This window comes from Anolis sagrei, chromosome 2, assembly GCF_037176765.1.
Source record: "Anolis sagrei isolate rAnoSag1 chromosome 2, rAnoSag1.mat, whole genome shotgun sequence".
Lineage (NCBI taxonomy): Eukaryota > Metazoa > Chordata > Lepidosauria > Squamata > Dactyloidae > Anolis > Anolis sagrei.
This window is the reverse complement of record NC_090022.1, coordinates 222,561,012-222,583,744: the sequence shown is the minus strand read 5'-3', so window position 1 is coordinate 222,583,744 and position 22,733 is coordinate 222,561,012. Positions and strand designations below refer to the sequence as shown.

The following is a 22,733-nucleotide window of genomic DNA, read 5'->3' as shown; positions in this document are numbered from 1 at the left end:
ACCAAAGGTCAGAAGGGATTTAATAATACTAGAAGTGGATAGTGAGAAAAAATATGGAGAAAAAAAGTCTTCACAATATTGAATTACAGTTCCTCCCTTCAAGTGGCACTTTTGACATTACAGAATATATGAATAAAGAGAAGCTGGTGTTATGTAATGCTTTTATATAACAGAAAAATATTTCCATTCACCTTGTGCTTTCTAGTAAGAGTTGCCTTATTGTTTAAAAGCCATGAACATAATCAAAATCATAGTTCACTATTCCCAGCTTCATAGAGAACCAGTGTGAGTGCTGGACTGTGACCCTGGAGACCAGTGCCTTGAACAGATAAGGAAACCCACTGGATGCTCTTTCAACCTTGGAAGAAGACAAAGACAAATTCTTTCTGAGCAAATCTTATCAAGAAAACCATGATGGGGTGACCATAAGCTGGAAATGACTTGAAGGCACTCAACTCACACAAACACATCTTCATATATATTGCTATAATATGGGAAAATTCAGAAACGTTACTTTATGTGCTACAATGAAATTTTTACTTCATAGATTGCTAATGAAGGCACAGCTGCACTAAGAGGACAGTAGTTCACTGCTGGAAAGAGCATCTCTGCTTTTTCCTCTATAACATGCAGCAGTTGCCCCTGTGTTATGAATAATTATATTTTCTACTAATGTAGCAGCCCTTAGGATTCACAGCCAGCACCCAGTAGCGCAATATAGGGCAACACAATAAGATGTGTAGTGTTATGGCACTCCATTAGTGCATATTACAGAATAAAAAAAGTGATCATAGGAAAGTCATTCTGGGAATGTCATATTGCTTGATGCTACCTCAGAGTGAGAGATGCCCTGTGACAGTAGATTGACAGTCATTAAAGTAGATGATGGGGAAATGCGTTTTTGATTTCAGATAAAGATAGTGACATGAGGTTGAAGGAACACAGACTTTCCCAAGAAGAAGATTTTGTCCAGATATGGTTTCCTTTCAGATTTCACAGGGAAAGGCCATCATGTGCTTATTGATGGCTGTACATATTATTATTATTATTATTATTATTATTATTATTATTTTCTTCTTCTTCTTCTTCTTCGGTTTGTTTGTCTTCCATTTTTATAAAAAGCTCAGTGTGTTTTGGTCCTTAGTTTATGGATTGGACTTCAGGGGCTACACATTCAATCTAACAACAGAAATTTCTGGAGTTGGTATTTTTATAAAACAGCATAACAAAAAAGTGTTTCATGAATGAAATCCAACTATTATTAAGCATGTGAAACCCTGTTTCTTCTTTTGCCTGTGGATCCTATACAACACACTTGCAGGTAGTGTTGTACATAATAAAAACTTAAGACAAATTTTGGTTGTATCTACACTGTAGAAATAATGCAGTTGGATGTCACTGCATTTTTCTGCCACGACTCAATCCTCTGCAATCATGGGAGTTATAGTTTTGTAAAATCTTTAGCATTCTCTTCCAAAGAGTGACGGTGACTCACCACACCTAAAACTTCGAGGATTCCACAGCATTTAACCATGGCAGTTAAAATTACTGCCAAACTGCTTCAATTCTAAAGTGTATATGCATCCTTTGATATATTGCCGTTATTAGAAATAACTAGTTAGTAGTTAATGTTGGAAAAGTATTTGGTAGAAAAGGCGCTTTCCTATTTATCCTATGTCCTAAAATGGTCATCCCACTGAAATGAATAGAAGCCATTATGCTGATGAGAATTCCATATACATCTTGGGGTTCCTGCATTAGGTGACAAATTGGTACTGAATTGGGATACATAACAGAAATGAAGCTATTTGTTTATTAATCTCTCTATATTGCTTCCCAGTCCGTGGGGGCTCCTGAAGTATTAAACAAATGGAAGCAATTAAAACAGTACAAGGATTTTAAAAATTGCACTGTATTGCAGTCTTAAAGTAGAAGAAATAATTTGCTAGGGCTTTGCTGTAATATAGCTGACATCATCTTTCACTGCTCTAACATATCCTGCTACTATGTAGGTGGCATATACCGGCATCTATTTTTAGTCACGATTTGCTTCATCTTGTGTGTTTTTAAATGCCCCTTAAAAATATGGAAATTACTATTTTTGTTTTACTTAGTTAACCAATTATTCTTCATGTGGGTACAGGCTATATCCTCTGCAGGAGATTTTTTGAGATATAGAAAATTATTATTTATTTCCTGCCTGTCCTCATGGCTTGAGGTGGATCATAGCATTTACAAAATGGTCTTTTCTTACTGGTTTAACCAAAGAGTGTGTACCAAAATTTCAGTGTGTTTCCTCCTTCTTGTGTGTTTTTGTTTGATTTGCTGGCCTCTTTCTCTTTTCTTTCTTTTTTCTTTTATATGTTTCACTCTAGGAATCGGGCAAGGAGTGCCAGTGGTGGCTCTCATTGTGGAAGGAGGACCCAATGTAATTTCTATTGTCTTGGAATATTTACGTGACACTCCGCCAGTTCCTGTTGTAGTGTGTGATGGCAGCGGCCGGGCATCAGACATCCTTGCATTTGGTCACAAATATTCAGAAGAAGGAGGGTGAGTCTATTGACAGAATCATTTGTTGAGATTAGTCCTTCTTTGCAAGCTTTGCCATTCAATATTTGCTCATTTCAGACACAAGTAGAACTGTGCTGCAGTAATTATAACCATTACTGCGAATAGCAATCAAGATTCCACAGTTGCCACTATATATGGAGTTTGGTCATGAACAAGACTCCACAGCATTCTTATTGAAAGAGTTAATCCCATACGTGCATTTCTTGAGTTGAATTGAATCCCTGAGGACATCATAAGGGGCCAGAAGTGCAGCAGGACCGAAACATGAGGGACCAAGAACATCATCTACAAGCACAGATTTTGAAGGCCAGGTTTGGCCTAGTGGGTGATCCTTCTGTTAGAAAGCATGGGCATTGAATAGTCTGGATCCACCCAGTAAACCTTGTGAATCATAGCACGCATATCTCAAGCTGTACCTCAATATGGTAACCAATGCAGTATCCCTTGCCAGCTCACTGTTTCATAATTGATAGATGATCTTGTTTTCTTTATAAAGTGACCTGTTGCACACTGGTGCCCTTTAGTGTATGTATGTATTTATAAGGAAACAGAATAGCATTCAATATTTGGGGATTGTACTATACAGCATGGACTCTGGGAATATGGCAGAGCTTGGAAATGTTTTTGGACTGGGGAGTTTAACTGTGATTCCCATGTTGTTGCTTTTTTCAAAAAGAGTACCCATGGCTACCAAGGCTATCTTCAGGACTTCCTTTACCTGTGATGATGGTGTGTGGAAGGAAATGCTTTGAGTAAATATGAATAATAAAAAAACAATAAGAGAATGGCTTGTACCACATTTCTCAGTTGAAAGTGCTTAACACTTTCACTGTATTCCTAAGCAGAGAATGCAGCAATGAAACTGAATACAGATCATCGTTTTCCTGGCTCAAGGCAGTTCTCACACAAAAAATCCTGCTTTTAAAAATCCTTTCATATTTTGTCTTATTTGTCTCATATCCAAAGACTACTACATGTTGCTAATACAGCTTTGTTAACTGAAGGACATAGTTAGTACATGATCAAACTGTGTAGGCTATATGATGCTCCTGTAGCTTACTGCCATGATAGTATCACATTGCGGCTTTGTTTGAACAAATGCTACATCTTGCTCTGTTTACTAATGAATACTGCATTTTTTCTGCATGATTTAATTTGTACTTTCAAGATCTCTCTGAATGTCTAATTTCTAAAGTAAGAACACACACACACACACACACACACACACACATGGAAAGGTTGTACTAAAATGTCACCAAAGACCTGTAGATACTGTAAAAGAGTAGAAGAGCCAACTAGTGAAAAAGTATCTGTCTAGCCCAGTGTTCTTTTCATAGAAGCCTCTGGGAAGCCCAACAGTAGAACTTCATTGAAGCAATATCGCCTTGTTTTTTCAACCAATTGAAGCATATTGCCTGTAGTATGAGAGATGCTACACAGTTGTCCTGACTTGTAATCATGGTCCTAACCTCTATGAATTTATCTAATCCCCTTTTAATGTTGCCCACACTTTAATGATGCACCATATGAAGAAGTACCTCTTTTTCTGGTTTTAACTGGTTTTTAGCTGGTTGCCTCCAGGTTCTGGTTTTGAGAGAGCCTAAAGATTTATGCTAGTAAACACTGGATACTATAATCCCTGAAATAACAAAATTCTACTTAAATACCTTCCTAGTGCCCAGAGCAGCAGAAAACAAGCTTGATCCCTCCTCCCTGTGAGGGGAAGTCATAGGGAGGATGGAGCACGCTTGTTTTCTGCTGCCCTGGAGACTAGGACGCAGAGCAATGGCTTCAAACTACAGGTAAGGAGATTCCACCTGAACATTAGGAAGAACTTCCTGACTGTGAGAGCTGTTCAGGAATGGAACTCTTCCCAAGTGTGGTGGATGCTCCTTCTTTGGAGGCTTTTAAACAGAGGCTGGAAGGGCATCTGTCGGGGGTGCTTTGAATGTGATTTTCCTGCTTCTTGGCAGGGGGTTGGACTGGATGGCCACGAGGTCTCTTCCAACTCTATGATTCTATGATTCTATGATTCTAGTTGTTGGCACAAAACAGAGTTCAAGTCATCCCCCTTCTATTCCTTTTTGTCAGTCTATTATTACTATTAATACTATTATTACTATTATTATTATTATTATTATTATTATTAACTTTATTTGTACCCTGCTAGCATCTCCCGAAGGACTCAAAGGCCAAGGTCTCAAAACACAATGTAATAGTACATAACCTAAAGCAAATTAAAAACAGTTAAAGCAATATTAAACAACAGCAATAAAAAAATACACCAAGACACAATAAAACTGGGCCGGCCAGAGTAATGGGTACAGATTAAAAGTGCTGATGTGACAGGTGATATGTGGGATTATAGGGTAAGTGCAATGTGCAATGTGCCAACAATCTTAATTTCTAATAAAGTGCTTATGGGACTTGTTGTTGGAGTTTTCCTATTCTGGAAAGGCACATCGGAACAGCCAGGTCTTCAAGTTCTTCCTAAAGACTGCCAACGTAGGGGCCTGTCTCAGATCTTTGGAGAGGGTGTTCCAGAGTTGGGGGGCCACCACAGAAAAGGCCCTGTCTTGCGTCCCCACCAGACGCGCCTGCAACGCTGGCAGGATCGCAAGCAGGGCCTCTCCGGATGAACGAAGTGAGCGCGTGGGTTCATACACGGAGATGCGGTCACGTAGGTAGGATGGTCCCAAACCGTTTAGGGCTTTGTAGGTAAGCACCTGCACCTTAAATTGGGCTCGGAAAATAAACGGCAGCCAGTGGAGCTCCTTGAACAGGAGGGTTGACCTCTCTCTGTAGGGAGCTCCAGATAACATCCTGGCCGCTGGCCGTTGAACCAGTTGAAACTTCTGAGCCGTTTTCAAGGGCAGCCCCACGTAGAGCGCATTACAGTAGTCCAGTCTAGAGGTGACCAAGGCATGGACCACCCCAGCCAGATCAGCCTTTGTGAGGTACGGTCACAGTTGGCGCACAAGTCCCAATTGTGCAAAATGCTTACTTCTATAGTCTGGCTCATCTTCATTGCCATTTGCTGCATCTAAATATTTGAAAATTCAAGAATGTATGTCTATTCCTTTGACATGTTTATAAGTTAGAAAAACAGATCATATAGGCATAAAAGGAAATGAACTATTGAGTTATCCACAAAGAAACCAAACATTTAAACACAGATTGGCAAAAATATTATGATTAAAGATAGCCTTTTTCTTTCTGTGCTTCTTTCATGTCATTTGCACACCACGTAGTTATTGGCTATGATGGTTCAAGCCACCTTAATCACAGCATAATGTCATATGAGTTAACACATTCTTATAGATATTGCAGAGATTTTTACTAACATTTGTAAAGGTGCCTGCCTGAAATAAGACATCAGTTCACCTTTTTTTAATCTATTAACTGGCATTTCATTATTTAGAGAGAGGAAGGGAGTTTTCGGATAGTAATGCTTCTTCATCATGCTGTTTCATTGCTGAATTCTGATAAATGTATAGATCTGGGCATTATCTCTTGACTCATTTTTGTAAAGGAAAATTCTACAGGTATTTCGTTTTTAAGACACCACCAAGACAACTCCCATTTTCTAATTGACATGCACTGGTTGTCTGTTCAGAGTACAGTGTGTTCACAGCAGCAATAGTGGTTTCTCTGCTTAGAATCGATAAACTCAAGCTGTTCATTTCAATACCTTAAATGACTTCTTGGAACAAAATACAGCCACGCAGGGCCTATAGTTAAATAAGAATAGAGCTTGTATTGTGAGGAAATGTCTTTAAAGGGATGATTGCTATGATGGTGGCTCAGACTAATGCTAGGCCTACAACTATACTGAGATACCCCAGCATGCAAGGGCAGCCATTGCCATTTTCATCTCCTGACAATGTTGTCCTAGCCTTCAGAAGAAAAGTAAAAATTTGGCTTTGGGATCAGGTTTTCTGAGAATAATGCGGTGCAATAACAAATTTGGAATATGTGTAATGACCATGGAATGGGTTGGACTATGATTTCTGGATAGCGTGATTTTAATATTGAATGTATTGTTTTTAAATGTTTAATGTGTATTAATTTTAATTTATTTTAAGCTTAATGTTTTGTATGCGTTGTTAGGCATTAAATAATTGCCTATATGTAAGCTGCCTTGAGTCTTCTTCAGGGTACAGAAAAGTGGGGCATAAATAGGGTAAAAAAAGAAAGAAAGAAATTATCAGCACTATCATGCTTCCTCCCATTTCCAGAAGCCAACTGGACCAGCAGTTGCATATTTACTGGTCACTGAAGATCTTTGGAGTTTGAGACGCCATCTTATACTGTATGGAGGGGTACCAGACAATTGTATCTTGCTGAATCTTCCTTCCACACCCCAGCATTTGCTTCTTGTGATAGCTACCTCACAATAGTCAGTTGTGAATAGCATGGGGATGTGTTGAACATATGCCAGTAGGCTTATGGCACTGTTGACATATTAGATTTTATGATCCAGGTAAGCAAGACTGGGGAACTCTAGGCCAGGGGTTCCCAAACTTTTTTGATCATTTGTTTTCTCTATTCCTGATTTGTTTAATCAAAATATCATAAAATCTTGGAGTTGGAAGGTGCCCTCAAAGGCTATCCAGCCAAACTCCATTTAGCCATGCAAGAAAACACTATCTAAATCCTCCTCGCAGTTGGACATCCAGCTTCTGTTAAAAGAAGGTAACTCTACCACACTCCGATATAGTTTGGATCATTATACAGTAATTCAGATGTGTCCCTCAATTTCCTATATAATGTCTAGTTTTTTCTCTTGATATTTTATGAATAATGTTCCAGTATTCCATATGTTTTTCATCTCAAAAGCTGTACAATAGAGAGAGAGAAATGAAATGTGAAATCAGAGTGAAAAATCAGCTACATGTGAATCACTCTTATTGTAAAATGTTGAGATGTGTAGCCATAAATACATGATAGCAATAGTTGTAGCACAAAAATAGCTATAAAGGAGACTATAAATCAAATTTTTGGCCTCATATGGCTTTATTTTAAAATCTATATTAAATTTCATTTTTAAGATTAGGAATCCCAACAATGCTTTTCTAGAACCCTACAGTTCTCAGAACCACTTTGGGAACTGCTGCTCTAGGCTCCTGTTTTCCTTGAATTTCAGGGCAACCTTTTGGGTGTTTCGAAATCACATTAGCGCCCTTTCCATGACACCATCATTAGGTCATTTCCTGGCATTGGTGGCTTTTCCTTTCTAAAGAATTAAAGGCTTTCATTACTGGCCCTAAGAGAAGTGATCTAAAGTATTCTGGTGATTTTAGTTCCATCATTTCTTCTTTGGAATTCACCCAACACTACAACATACACACACACAAGCGCTTCTCTGATACGAAATGCAGCCCTTTAGCTAAGGGAAGACGGCTGAACTCATGTGTGGTTTGGCTTTTTTCCAATCCTCATTTTTAAAAAATACATTCTAACTCTTCAAAGAATCCTAAAGGAACAATTAAGCAAAATATGAAGGAGAAAATTAAAAATGTGTACATTTCCACCAATATATTTGTAATGCAGTATTTTAAATGAAGATCGGGGAGAGGAAGAGCTCAGTCTACATGCACAGTTTAGTTTCAGTTATTATGTCCCCTTTCGGCTAATTTTCTTATAACATTTCCCTTTGTTATAGTACCAAAATAACAAAGGAAACTCATAGTTATATAGTTTCTATTTCAGTGCAAGCAATTCAGCTCCTGAGGTTTTTGAAGAAAGGGTTCATGTGGTGGATTTAAAGGATTCGTTACAGAGGTGCAGATAAATAACAGCAGGATAGAGAGACATGGGGAAGTGGTATCAAAAGAACTGTGAATAGCTGGTTAGCACTGGTTTTAGCTAGTATTTACCCCCAAACTTTATCAAACAAAACAGAAGTGATCTGTTGACAACCCACTCAATAATTTAGACTTGGCTACGGACCAGATCCTGGAACTCATCTGTTCAGTGCAGTGTAACAGGCTTCACAGCTGAAAGACCGCAATGCAATTTAGCACTGTGTGCATTATCCTCTCTGACACAGGGCATCAGTTCAAAAGAGATTTCCATGTCAGGCAGGGAATGCCAAGACCCTGTCATCTGTCTCTACTGGACCTGCCAGAGCAAAGAAAGAAGTCATTCTGCTGGGAATTTTGGTCTCTGGTGTGTTTGGCATGCAAGGAGACTGCCAAATGAGAGAATGAACTCATTTGGGCACCAGTTCTACAAATATTGTTTGTGCTGGAAAGTGACTTTGTTGGAACAAACTTCTAAGTATGTCAGTATCTGTTTCAGTAACAGCTAGAATCACCACCTGAGGATTTCATTTATGTCCCTTCTACACTGCCATATAAAATCCAGATTATCTGCTTTGAACTGGATTACATGGCAGTGTATATTCATCTAATCCAGTTCAAAGCAGGTAATGTGGATTATCTGCTTTGATAATCTGGATTATATGGCAGTGTAGAAGGAGCCTTAGTATGTTCCAAAGACTCCCTGATTCATTATATTGCTGGTTCCAAGAACACTTTAATAACATTCATTTTACTTATAAACAGAAAATGCTTTTCATGTCCTATCCTTGTTTACAACTAATGTGCCCCTCCAACTCTGTGAACTCATATATAATTGTATATGACCCCCTGGAACCAATGTGGCATGAAATCCCTTCTGCTTATCCAGGCATCATTTGTGATCTAAGTTTACTGTTTCTACCAAAATAATGCATTTTTGTTGCAAACAGATGCCATCACCTCTGTCCAAATACACACATCTAGAAATATAATCTCACATGGGATGCAATCCAACATTTCTTTAGTTTTACATGTGGATATACACCACAGCACCACTACACAATCCTTATGCACAATGGGAAGATTGTATAACATATGTTAGTGGCTGGGTGCCATTGTGCAATGGACAATACACGATGCACAATCTCAGTGTAAAGTTGAGAATGCTCAGTCACAATGCAAAGCATAGAAAGCACAAACAGAAGCATGTTGTGTAATTTGCAAAGGCAAAGCATGGGCAAACATGCATCTCATTCATCTCCACTTCCACTACTATCAGAAGAATACATCCATTGGGCAATTGTGACTTTTCGACTCTTTCTTCACAGCATGGCTAATTCTTGCATATGTTGTTATCAAGCAATTTAGAATGGCAGTGGATAGTGAGATCCAAGCTGCTATGGGTTTATCCTGGTGAGAAAGAGAAGGCAATATTCTAGAATAAATCTCACCAAGTTAAAGCAGAAGCCACCGAGGTATCTATTTAATTTCAGCTGAAAATGATGCCAGGTTGCAGTAATCCGCCACCAAAATAAGCTGAGATACATAACACAGTAAAACATGCACTTTTATACACTCTTCAGGTTCAACATTCCCACCACCCCCCAGCTGGACCTGGCTTGGTTGTGGTTGGCCAAGCCTGAATAATGTCAATGAGGTCTCATAGTGGAGGTGGGAGTCCAGCACAGCCCAATCAATGGGAGAGCAGGGCCTGCCTTTGATGTAAATTTCCCTTTGTCCAATGGTTGCAGAGGGGCTGGCAGGTCTTATAACAATGGATGAAATTATGACTGATGGTGGGATTAAATATCCCTTATATGTGGGCACAATTACCCTGATGGGTTTCCCAATACTTTTATTGCCCCTTTTGATTCCAGCTCCTGATTAGGCCCAATGGCCTGACCACCAGAATTCCAAAAGAAAATATTGTCCATAGAAATGTCCAATGGCTGGGAATAACAAAGGAGGAGAATAGCCTTTCCAAAGACAGTGGCATGATTATCCCTTGGCTGAAAACCTCATGCTGGGGTGGCAAATGTCATGTATTGCCCAAGCAGTGAGAAAAAAGAAGGGTGGACCATCCGGCTCCTGCTATCCTTTGTGTTGCCTCAAGTTGTATGGGTTCCATTGAGGTAGCTGATGGATTCAATCAAATGCAAATGCAGCCTGGCAAGATATTGAAAAAAAAATTCCAGGACAAGGAAGTGCAGGCAAAAGGTCATCGCAAGACTTCAGCTGGTGACTTCTCCAATAATTTCATAAAGTGATACAAAGATTATACAGATACACACATGAAGGGCTGTGGTTGCAGTGGTACCCAGTTCTGGAGGCTTGGCCCCCTCAAGTTGGAGGGCATACACACAGATTGGAATCCATGGGTTCTCGAGGGGCTCCAACCTCCCTCACACTACCCATGGGGGGGGGGGAATAAGCTGAAAGTATGGGAAATAGGGGAAGTGGGGACATAAACACAAGGGTGGAATGGGTTCTGTTAGGCCCATGGGCTCTGGGGAACATACACAGGGGATCAGTGGGTAGCTGGGGATCCCAGGGATCCCATGACCCAACCTGGGGTCCAAACATCACAGTTAGGATCAACACCATGGGAATTGATAGGGAATTGTGGGTTAGGTAGTTACTTGATGGAAGAGAGTGGAAATAAATGGCAAAGGGAAACAGAAGCAAAATGGGGCTTGGGATATTTTTTGAAAGACCATGTGTTTATGTGTATTTTGGTAGGATATGGTTTAGAGAAGCTTAGAGAAGACAATTCTGCTGCGGAAAATGGAAGGAAAAAGGAAGAGTGGTCGACCAAGGGCAAGATGGATGGATGGGATCCTTGAAGTGACTGGATTGACCTTGAAGGAGCTGGGGGTGGTGATGGGCAGGCCTGTAGCGAGGGGGGGTTAGGGGTTCAACCCCCCCCCCGAAATGTTTCAGATTTTTTTAAAAAAACCCAGTTTACTCATGAATTTGAACTGGTTAACCAAATCCCCATGCTAAGTCTATGAGATGCAAAAAATTAAGAGTCCCTCCAGAACTGCAAACACTATCTCAAGCAAATATTTATTTATTTATTTATTTATTAATGATTCGAACTTATATGCTGCCACTCCCCTGGGGCTTGGAGCAACTTACAAGAACAGGCTAAAATTTTAAAACAATTTAAAACAATTTAAAAACAGCAATATCAGAGATCAAAATCCCATCGAAACAGATATGTCGTACATGCCCTGCGGGAAGCTGATAAGTCCCGCAAGGCACGGACTTCAGGTGGCAGAGTATTCCAGAGTGATGGTGCCACTGCTGTAAAGGCTCTGCGTCTGGTTGCTGTTAGACGCAAGGTCTTGACACTGGGAATTTCCAATAGATCTTGTTCCTCAGAACGAAGGGATCTCTGGGGTTCGTAGGGGGTGAGGCGGTCCCTCAGGTACATCGGCCCCAGACCATGCAAGGCCTTAAATATTGACAATTTATTCACACTGTCATTACTTGCAGCAATAGCCGATGTAGTGAAGCAGCCAAGTTGGGTGTGTGTGTGTTGAATGCTCTCATTAAGGAGGCTAGACTTGGTGGAGGTGGTTGACAGGGGAGGAGCTGCTGGCTATGGAAGGCTGCTCTGCCCCCTGCTGTGCTCTTTGCTTCAGCGTGAGCTAGAAGGCAGGTTTCAACCCCCCCCCCCCCCCCGAAAATTTAAACCCCCCCCCAAAAAAAATTTCAACCCCTCCCGAAATTTTTTTCTGGCTACGGCCCTGGTGATGGCCGACAGGGAGCTCTGATGTGGACTGGTCCATGAGATCACAAAGAGCCGGAAATGACTGAACGAATGAACAATAACAATAGAATATAGAACCTTGGTCAAATTTATACAGATTTAATATGAGAAAAATTTCTGGATGTGGTTGATGGCCCCTTTACAGACTGGCCAAAACGTAACTCTTATTATATCATTCCAGACTGGTGTCCTTGGCAAAAATGTGAATTCCCTGATTATAAACTATCTTTTATTGGGGGGGGGGAGGTAACCCTTGACTACCATGTCTCTAAGTGAATTCTGGCCATTGTGAGGAAAACTTGAAAAATCCTAGAAAAGTGGGAAGCTTATGGGCCTGAAGAAATGGGCCGAAGAAATGAAGGAAATGTTAGTATCATTATTAGGTGGCTAGTGTTTCACATAGGGGCATCTTGCATAACATTAAAAATGAAGTAACTATTTCTTTATTACAAAGAATTAATGTATGACTCTTCACTTTCTTTGATTTAGTTCAGTGTATTTTCTTCCCAGGACTCAAATCATCTTTTAGTATTTAAAGTACCTTTTCTTTTAGTATTATATTGTAGTCGTCACATTATATCAGAGGAGGAGTATTAAAATGTGCCCATGCAGCCAATAAAGTGGCCATAAATCTCTTAAACACTTGAGATTAAATGTGAGATGGAAGCTTCACGTTGCATGTAGCAGTAAATAAATTGCCCAGTTCGGTGTACAAAATAGCAAAAACTCAATAAATTGCTTGCACATAAATAGAAGCTTCCAAAGTTTGAGAATTGTGTACTATTTTGCCAGAGATTTGTCATTATAAAAACCTTTCCTACTGTGGTAGCACTTCTGAACAGATACATAATCATGCCCACCATGCCATCATCCAGAACTACTACCTGTTTCCCACATAAATACCATCCATTGAATCAGCAATGAGTATAACATGCAGCCTGTTCTACAATTACAACAAGATTTTTCAAGACTCGGCCAGACTGGACAAATGCATTCAATGAATATCTCTGCATTTCATAGGCTGGAAACGGAGAGCACGAGATGCTGACTGCCTTTGTTTCCTGTGTACAAGTATCTAGATGTGTTTTGCGGAACATTCTGGGGAAACAAAGAATGTAATATACGCATCTTGCTTTGATCCAACAAGGCATTTCCTAAATTCTGTTGTTCTGATGGATGGGCACATCTCCATGTTTTTCTCCAGTGCGCTATTTCATGGGATGCAAAGTATTAGATCACCAATAGCCTTTGTAATTGATGTTATTGTGTACCTTCAATCCATTTCAATCTTATGGCAACCTTAAAGCAACTCTATCACTCGATTTTCATGGAAGAATTGGCTCAAGATTGGCGTTTTACCTTCCTCTGAGGCTGACAGAATGTGAGAGGGTTCACCAGAAGATTTCCTTGGTTGGGTAGGGATTTGAACCCTCATCTCAAAATCTGAAGTCCAACACTTAAACCAGTACACTTCTCTGCCCCTCAACCATAATTGTTATAATGGGGAAATGTCAAATTAAACACTTCAAAAAATAATTGTTGATTTGATCATCACTTTGCTGATGCACCTGCCAAGAGAATGTATTCATACAGAGAGAGAAAGAGAAAAAGAGGAGGGAGGGATTGGGGGGGAGAGAGAGAATTGCTTTACTGGCAACATATCCCTGTAGCAACCTGCTTTCTCCTTCTTTAACATCTCTGTGCTGGTTTAACATAGGTAAGAATCAATTACGCCAGCTCCACTGGCTGCCAGTTTGCTACCAGGCACAATTCAAAGTGCTGGCTTTGGCCTATAAAGCCCCAAACGGCCCCAGCCCAATTTATCTGTCCAAACGCATCTTCCCCCTATGAACCACCGTGGAGATTAAGATCTTCTGGGGAGGCCCTGCTCTCAGTCCCACCACCATCACAGACGTGTTTGGCGGGGACAAGAGACAGGACCTTCTCAGTAATTGCCCCTCAGCTATGGAACTCCCTTCCTAATGAGATCAGGTCAGCCCCCTCCCTCATGTCCTTTAGAAGGATGATAAAAACATGGCTGTGGGACCGAGCCTTTGGGACTGTGCAATGAGGCAACTATAGGAACCCTTAGTATGCCAACTAAATTCGATATGGTTGTTGAGACAGTTTTAACTAGTGGATTTTAATGTCGGGATATGTGATTTTAATGCTTTTGTATGTGTATGGTCTAATATGTTTCGGCATTGAATGTTTGTCGTTTATATGTTGTGCTCCGCCCTGAGTCCCCTTTGGGGTGAGAAGGACGGAATATAAATGCTTTAAATAAATAAATAAGCATCATAACATAATGGTTTTGGATGGGGATCATTCCATACTGACTATTAAAAAACTGAACTGTGCCAAAGGTGGGAATTTAAAATAGTTTTCTGCAGTCAGGAGAATAACTGACTGGAATAGTTATTTGTATATTTTAGATCTTTTTGGTAAAATTCCTTGCGTTCCAAGTCTGACAAAAGGAGGGAAGAAAGCAAATACAGAATGCAATTTATTTCTGTCTCCTGTCTAATGACAGAAGCCAGAAAAATCCTTGCCAGAAATCCCAGTGTAATTGGCACTTGGATAAGTGCTCTTTCTGCCAGGATAAGGGAAGCCATCTTCTTGTAGCTGCTACTTATTTTGCCAATGGTTCTGTGCATCTCCCCCTTGCAATGATTTTTTTTGTGGGGTGCTGACTTACCCCTGGATCTCATGGTCAATGATTAGAAGCATTGTGCATTTGTTAAGCGTGTTTTATTTTAATTTTTTAATAACACAGGTTATTTGCCATTCTGTTCTGGTTACAAATATTTCTGCTATATTGAATCACCAAGAAATGGCACTGAAAAATACCAGGTCTTGCCAGTGGCTTAGAAGCATCACATTATAAACTGACTGTATTTCATGAAGGCTAAAAACTAAGTGACAAGTCACATAACAAATTATGCAAATGACCTGCTTACGGGAAAGCAGCTCTCTCTCTATGCAATGCAATTTTATTAACAGGAATCTCCAATTAATCAAAGGGGAAAGGTAGAGCAAAAATAAAAATTACCTGGCATGACCTTAGATTCACTATAGAATGACTGCACAATGAATATTGCTTTGAAGAATCATATTTAACTCTTTAATGGAACATGATTCATCACTGAAATGTCATATCTTCAAAATGTACCTCAGTTATCTTCCTGAACATCTTACACAAATGCAGAAAGAGAGAGACTAGATGTTATGAACTACTGTTCCCATAATCACTATCCAAAGAGGCCAATAGACCGGTGTGATAGAAGAAACAGTCTGAAGACCACTGGATTATAGATGTCTCTGTTGCTTGATTCCATAGGAAAGGTAAAGGTTTTCCCCTGACATTAAGTCCAGTCATGTCCGACTCTTGGGGTTGGTGCTCATCTCCATTTCTAAGTCAAAAAAGCTGGTGTGGCCCGTAGACACCTCCAAGGTCATGTGGCTGGCACGACTACATGGAGCGCCGTTACCTTCCCACCAGAGCTGTAGCTATTGATCTACTCACATATGCGTGTTTTCAAACTGCTAGGTTGACAGAAGCTGGGCCTAACCACAGGAGCTCACGCTGCTCCCTGGATTTGAACCTGCAACCTTTCGGTCAGCATAGCATACCACAATTTGTTTTACATTTGTCCCTTCACCAAGCAGCACAAGTTCTAGGGTGTCTTTATGGGTCATTTTCTTTGGAAGAAGATGCATAGGAGACCTTATGGAATCTGTCTAAATAAAAGCTTAGCAGATAGCATAAAAGCAGATAGGCAAAGTTGCTTGTTAGCAATACAGCTTGAGTGACAGTTTCATTGTTGCACTATAAGAGGCCCAAATCATCAATTCCCCAAACCCCATCACAGGTCAAATTCAAGCATGATGTCTCCTCTTCTGTGTGTTGTAAATTAGCATATTAAGAACTCAGTCAGTCAAGGGGCATACTTTTTAAAGTGGCCTTTGAGGCAAAAGACCAATTCAAGTGGCCCATTTTCCAACATCAAGAAGGACCAAGAAATCTAGAAGCAACCATTTGCATAACAGAAGAACAAGCCTGTCACATCCAGCTTCCTCACCATGTACTAAAATGCAGTGGTGCTTAAAGAACATTTCATATTTTTCAAACACATTTTTTATTACTGCCTTCTCTGCATTTCCAGCCTTCTGGACATTTTGTAATGTTTTAATTTTTAAATTGTCTATATTATAGAATCTTATCTGTCAAAGCTTCCCTCAGGAGTGAAGGTTTCCAGCCTAATATATTTTAACGCTCCATATACTTGATTAAAAGTAGCATTGAATTCAAATAGATAGACATGTTCCACAAATATTTTCTCTGCCTCTGAATATTGTTTGTGATTTGTTTTGTTTTGTTTGTTTTGTTTTTTCATGCATCTGCCAAAGAGTGCAAAACTAATCACAGCCTATTTTTGTGAGTCGGGGGAAAGAATCCCTTTACCAAGTAGATGTTTCATCATCCAGTCGCAGATGCTTAACTGTGGCAGATTGTGGATGTCCAATCAGGTGCCAATCCCAATTAAAACGAGGCTGCTTTAGCTAGCATCCTGTTGGTGAACTATAATGTCTTAAATTGGATTTAGAGCATTGTGACTTGTATTTTTGGTCATTGCGAAGCTTGGAGTACTCTACCAACCATGCAATAACCAAAATATTCTCCAGACCAAATTTTACAGCTGCAAATGCACACACATGAATATGGCTATGTCTTGGTTGGTGGTGAGTTGATGGATCATGTAACTAGATATGATTCTGTATACAGTATGTTGTTCTCTAGATCATGAATATTCAAAAGAGAAAGTTCATCCTATTGTTTCCAAGATACAATCCTATGTCAACCCATCAAGAATCAGGAGACATCCTATCCACACATAAAAGATGACAAACTATCACTTTACTGTGGAAATGATATTACATACTCTTTATCTATTATTATTATTATTATTATTATTATTATTATTATTATTATACTACATTTATACCCCGCCTTTCTCACCCAGTAGGAGACTCAGGGCAGCTTACAGACCATGGCATACAATGCCGCATTATATAATAATAAACATGACATATTAATTTAAACATACAATAATAAACATGACATATTAATTTAAACATACAATAATAAACATGCCATATCAATTGAACAATTCAAATATAAATTCAATAAAAAGTTTAAAAGTAAACATTCAATCTCAACTGAAGTGGGCTAATGGAATAAGCTGCCAGAAGTAGCTGGCTTTTGTTGTGAACCCAACCAGAGTCCAATATACCAATCAGTACACTACACTCCCTTTTTCCGGATCATTATTTTATTATTATCAGTCAATGCTAGTAAGTCACTGGATATTGGGTACTATGCTATGTCCTGCTGCTGTGTGTAAAACAAAAAGGCAGGGAGAGGGGGAGATGGCTTAACATATCTGCCTGCATTTTAAGATTCTCCTTGAGAACATTTCTAGAGGTTATTCTGATGAGTGCCTGCCCTTCAAAATTTATCACCATGGCATTCCATTAAATTGGTAGTTTTACAAATGTCCTGCAATTGTCTGCTGATGAACAGCTGCAGTCTGTATGAGGACACAGAACAGGGCTGTTGCATGCAGCAATCCCCATGTGCAAACTGATAGAGTGTCCTCAAATGCATCCCCAGATGACCCCAACAGTCCCCTATGGCTGTGTTCAGCAAGGGGAGATTAACACTAGTAGACAAGCTTTCTTTCAGTCAACATGTGTGCCATGTCTCATTGTTTCATGGCCAATGAAGATGCTAAGCTTATGAAGAACCCCAATGATCCTGACAAGAGTTTGAAATGGCAACATGAATTCTTGGTCAGTTTACAAATCATTGTGGGTGTTTGCAAGACAGGTGAAACAATGTGTTTCACCTGTCTTGCAAACAGAGAAAAGTTGCTATAGTGTTGGGAACCATATGGCCTTCCAATTGCTGAACTACATTTCCCATCGGCGATCACTATTAGCTAACTGGCTAGAGCTGACGGTAGCTGCAGGGATTATTATCTCACATATCTTTTTAAAAATAAGGATAATGAAATATAATTTATTTCAGCATTGCTCCTAGGGACAATTGTTTATCCTTTTCCTCACATACTATTCTGGATGGAAATGTAGGCCCTTGTCTCGCCCCTGTTAGTTGGAAAGCCATGAAAGAGATATTTTGATTGCCAAAATGACTGGTGGTTTTCTAATGGATTTCTTATTGTCACATTAATCTAATGTTTACCTTATGAAAGATAATATTAAGACTATGTTTGAAGAGTTTGAGTTAAACTTTGTTTGTGGTGGTTTACAAGATCTTTTGAGAAAAAAAGGAGAAATGCACCTGGCAGGAAAGTTAATACCAGACATAGTTTTTGTCAGGATGAGAATCTTTTCTTAACAGCTAGAGTGGATTATATTCCATATTTGATTACCTTGTCTTCCTTTTTAAAATGTGATTCATTTAAGCAAACCTATGCTAAGTTTATTTTAGATGAGAAAACAACTATCACAGTATGAAAGCTTTCATACTTGAAAGGATGCATATTTATCTAAATTGTTAAATCCAACATAATGCCTTCTGAATTGCATTGCTGTGCTGAGGCATATAAATGGGTAGTTTCAGTGACTGGTCATTCCACTGTCTGGAAATCAGGAACCAAATTGGATACTTTGTTAAATATTTTGTTCTGTGGAGGAAAACTCTTCATTCAAATAAATATGTATTGAAACTCTTGAATAAATCAAACAATGAAGTGGACTTCCAAATTTTGAATGGTTTCCTTTCAAAATTCAATATTTTCACTGGATATTCTCATACAAAAAGCATATTCCAGGAAAAATCTGTCTTAAATGTAAATTTTGCAACTGATAAAAAAGGGATGTTTTGTCATTTTGTCAACGAGTAATCATTGTTAATGTTAACATTAAGAAATGTCTGAAGTTGGTAGACCAAGATGTTACTTATGCTTGGCAAACACAATGTGACACACAAGTGGTGGTGCATGTATTTGGCAACCTATGTGATAACAATTTTAGATAAATCAAAACCTTAGGAACATTATACGAGACAAATATAAAACATCATCTTTAAAGTCCTTGTTGCATGATGCAGTTTTAAGTTGGCAATCTAAGGAGATCATTTATCACATAGGCCACATCTGCACCAAAACTGAAAAGATGATGGAGAAATACAGACCTTTAGTGTTGGATCTCAGCTGCATGTCTGCAGTGAGCAATGCTTATTAACCTGGGAAAGAACTATACTCTGGCTGTGCTTACCTACAACAGGGAAGCTAAACAGCTGCATCCAGAATCATTTATTGTGTGAAGAACAAACATAAAGTAAAGGAGAAAGCAGAGTAGCCTGCCTTGCCAGCTAGAATGATGAAAAGGCATAGATCTACCAATTTTGCCACCAAAATGGAGAATGTAAGGAATGTAGTGGCTGTTGGAGAATAAAATCATCCCAGGATCCATTTTGGAACCAGCATTCAAGAAATCTCTAGAAGAATATAAATGTTATTTTATTTTATTTATTTATTGTTTATGCTTACTTATGCAAGGCTTACCTGATCTGGTTGTATTATTTTGTATATATATGAAAAGTTGAGTGCAACATGTTAGACTGCTCTTCGTAGTTTCTATCGCTGAAGTGATGCCCTGCCATATAACCTGTATTCCATCACATCACATAAACCAAAAATGTTGAAATTCAGCAATTTCTGAAATGTTTAAAATGCAACAATACTTGTAGATAGGACAATCGAGTTTCCCTTATCTAAAATGTTTGAGGCCAGATGTTTTTTGGATTTTGGATTTATTTTTTTCTTTATTTTGGAATGCTTACATTTGCATATACAAAGTTCATCAGAAAAAGAGAAATGAAGGCTGGTCATATGCTCAGCACCCACTGAGTTTTTCCTCAAGCATCCTTCCCTGCACTGCTGTCAGAAATTTCACAGGAAAAAGAGAAGAGGGAAAAGAGAGGGAGAAATCTGCTTACACAAGACCCCTGTAAAAGCAGATATCCCGAATGCTTTTCTAGCTATCGGCACACTTTACATTTTTTAGTAAAGTGGCTGGAGAGAGAGGTGCTCCCAGTTATCCCCCATAGATCTTTTCTATTCTCTCTGGCCCAGAAATAGGTGCTGGCCAATGGGTCCATCTGCACTTTCCATCACAATCCATTTCTAGGGCATCTGCAGCCCTTGGCCAGGATGAATCTAGAACAGTTGTTTTTTTCACAGGGACCTTATATAAGATGGAGGTCCATAGACAGGGGACCGTGGGGGAATCCATGGGGCAGTGGAAGAAGCCATTGAGCAGCACCTAGGGGTGGCTCAACCCATTATGCAAAGTAAGCATTTGCAGTATAGTTGATTTTGCCCAGGGGCGCTCTTGAGACGCTCTTGGGGGAAAATAGACCTTGACATATGCGAGTTGTAGTTACTGGGATGTATAGTTCACCTAAAATCAAAGAGCATTCTGAACTCCACCGATGATGGAATTGAACCAAATATGGCACACAGAACTCCCATGACTAACAGAAAATATATATCAATGATTGGTTTGGGGGGGGGGGCAAAATACTGTTTGCTTACCGTTGAAAATTACCTACGGCCGCCTCTGGCAGCACCCCGCATTGCCCCCTTACCATCACATGGGATTTCCCTTCTGCCCCCGGTTTCATCCCACACTGTCCCAGCTTCTTGAACAAGAACAAGGGTTGTCACTCATTTTCTCAGGACAGCCTCTGAACACCCCATCAGGATGGAGCCCTTCCAGAAGTAGTCCTGGCTACATCCTGGCAACATCCTAGAATAGGGAAAAGCCCCAGATGATGAAGTCATAATTGGTGAGAGTACTTTGTTTGTTGTGGTGACCTTCCTTTGGAATTCACTGGCTTATGGTGCTTGCTGTCCACTTGCTCCCATGTGTTGGGTGTCATGTGAAGAACATTTATTATTATTATTATTATTATTATTATTATTAAAACATGTTTGAAACTGGTTTCATTCTGCTGCTTTGGTGGTGTTGTGTTTGAGGAAATTGTGTGATTCTGCTGCTTTTAACATTTTATATATAATTTTCTACACATATGAGATGGTCTATAAGAATCTTGTGCAAGATAAATTTCTGGCACTGCAAGCGAGATTTTTTTAAATTTCTAAAAATGTGGCAACATCAGAAAAACGCACTGTCTGAAAATAATTTCTGCATTGGTTTAATTAACTTTTTAGGGATGGATGGGGTAACTAATTAATTGTTAAAAGCATTAGCAAGCCTGCCAATTAAAATCAAATACGCATAAGCTGCAATGTCTCCACAATAAATGAACCCCTCCATTCATCCTAATTACCTGCCTCTAGGAGTTGGTGCTCAGCACATAGAAGTGTTGTAAAGAATACATTGTCAACTGGAGGCTAAATTAATTGAGAACCACCTAGTAGTCGTATGCTTGCAAGCGATAATGCTGAAATTTAACACCGATTCTCTATGAAACAGGATCTCGTTTTTTCAAGCACTGCATTTTAGGCCTGGATAAATCCTTGCCTTTTGTTTCTCTAATAGACCAACTTGCAATTTACTGAAATTTACTTTGATGCAGAAAGGACATGGGCCATATTTGATAGTAAAGTCTCAGAGAGTTCGAGTGATTTATATATTGGGGTAGGGGGTGCCCTATAATCCCATAAACAACCAAATGAAGTCATTATCACACTGACTGCAGGATCCTGGGAATTGGCCGAAACAAAGATCTCCAGAAGTAGTGAAAGTAATTCCCATTAGTAACCCACTGATGGGTATTCAGTGACTTCTTTTCCTCCCCCCTCCTCCCTTCCCACAGCTGAAGGAACAGACTGAATCAGGCAAAGAAAGAAATATTAAAGAATCTAGTATGCAAGGAAAAACAAACCCTGTATTTATTTTGTGGTGAACACAGTTCTTTGTATATATATATTTGTATGGTAAAATGTTTAGGATATCTCGTGTCTGAACATTGTTCCATAACAGACATTTTTGTGATCCTAGTTTCTTTAAACTTTTTTCACTTTGCATTTCAGACTTATCAATGAATCTCTGAGGGATCAATTGCTTGTCACAATCCAGAAGACTTTCACCTACACCAGGACTCAGGCACAGCATCTCTTCATAATCCTCATGGAATGCATGAAGAAGAAAGAACTGGTATGCAAAAATATTCACTAGACACAAAACTAAGGGGACGATGCTGTATTGATCTGGTGCATAAGTAGTATTGTGACCTCAGTTTGCATCTTGTATTTTCTCCTCTTCCTCCTTTCCAGATGTTATTCCTTGAGACTGCTTCACACAATCCATGCATCAAGCTAACTTAGATTGGCTCAAATTAATTATTGGAAATATAGGTCTAAAATGAGCTTACAAACTAGTTTTAGCCAATGCCAGTATGGCTTGCCCAAATTTAGTATCAGTACCAATGTAATGATAACGCTATGTAACACTATTTTTGTTTCTGGGTTATAAATGTCATTTTCTAATTGGTTCTATCATAAAAGCATGAGAAAAGTTTATTAAAT

At 39.3% G+C, this 22,733-nt stretch overlaps 1 protein-coding gene across 2 annotated transcripts in view; it reads left to right on the top strand.

Moving 5' to 3' along the window:
• The window catches only part of TRPM3 (transient receptor potential cation channel subfamily M member 3), a 429,447-nt gene that overhangs the window by 302,927 nt on the left and 103,787 nt on the right, over nt 1-22,733 (top strand). For both annotated transcript variants that reach the window (XM_060762212.2, XM_067464427.1), the window contains exons 7-8: nt 2,376-2,550; nt 22,239-22,362. In XM_060762212.2, coding sequence (XP_060618195.2) covers nt 2,376-2,550; nt 22,239-22,362 — 299 coding nt within the window. The remainder of the gene's footprint in view (nt 1-2,375; nt 2,551-22,238; nt 22,363-22,733) is intronic.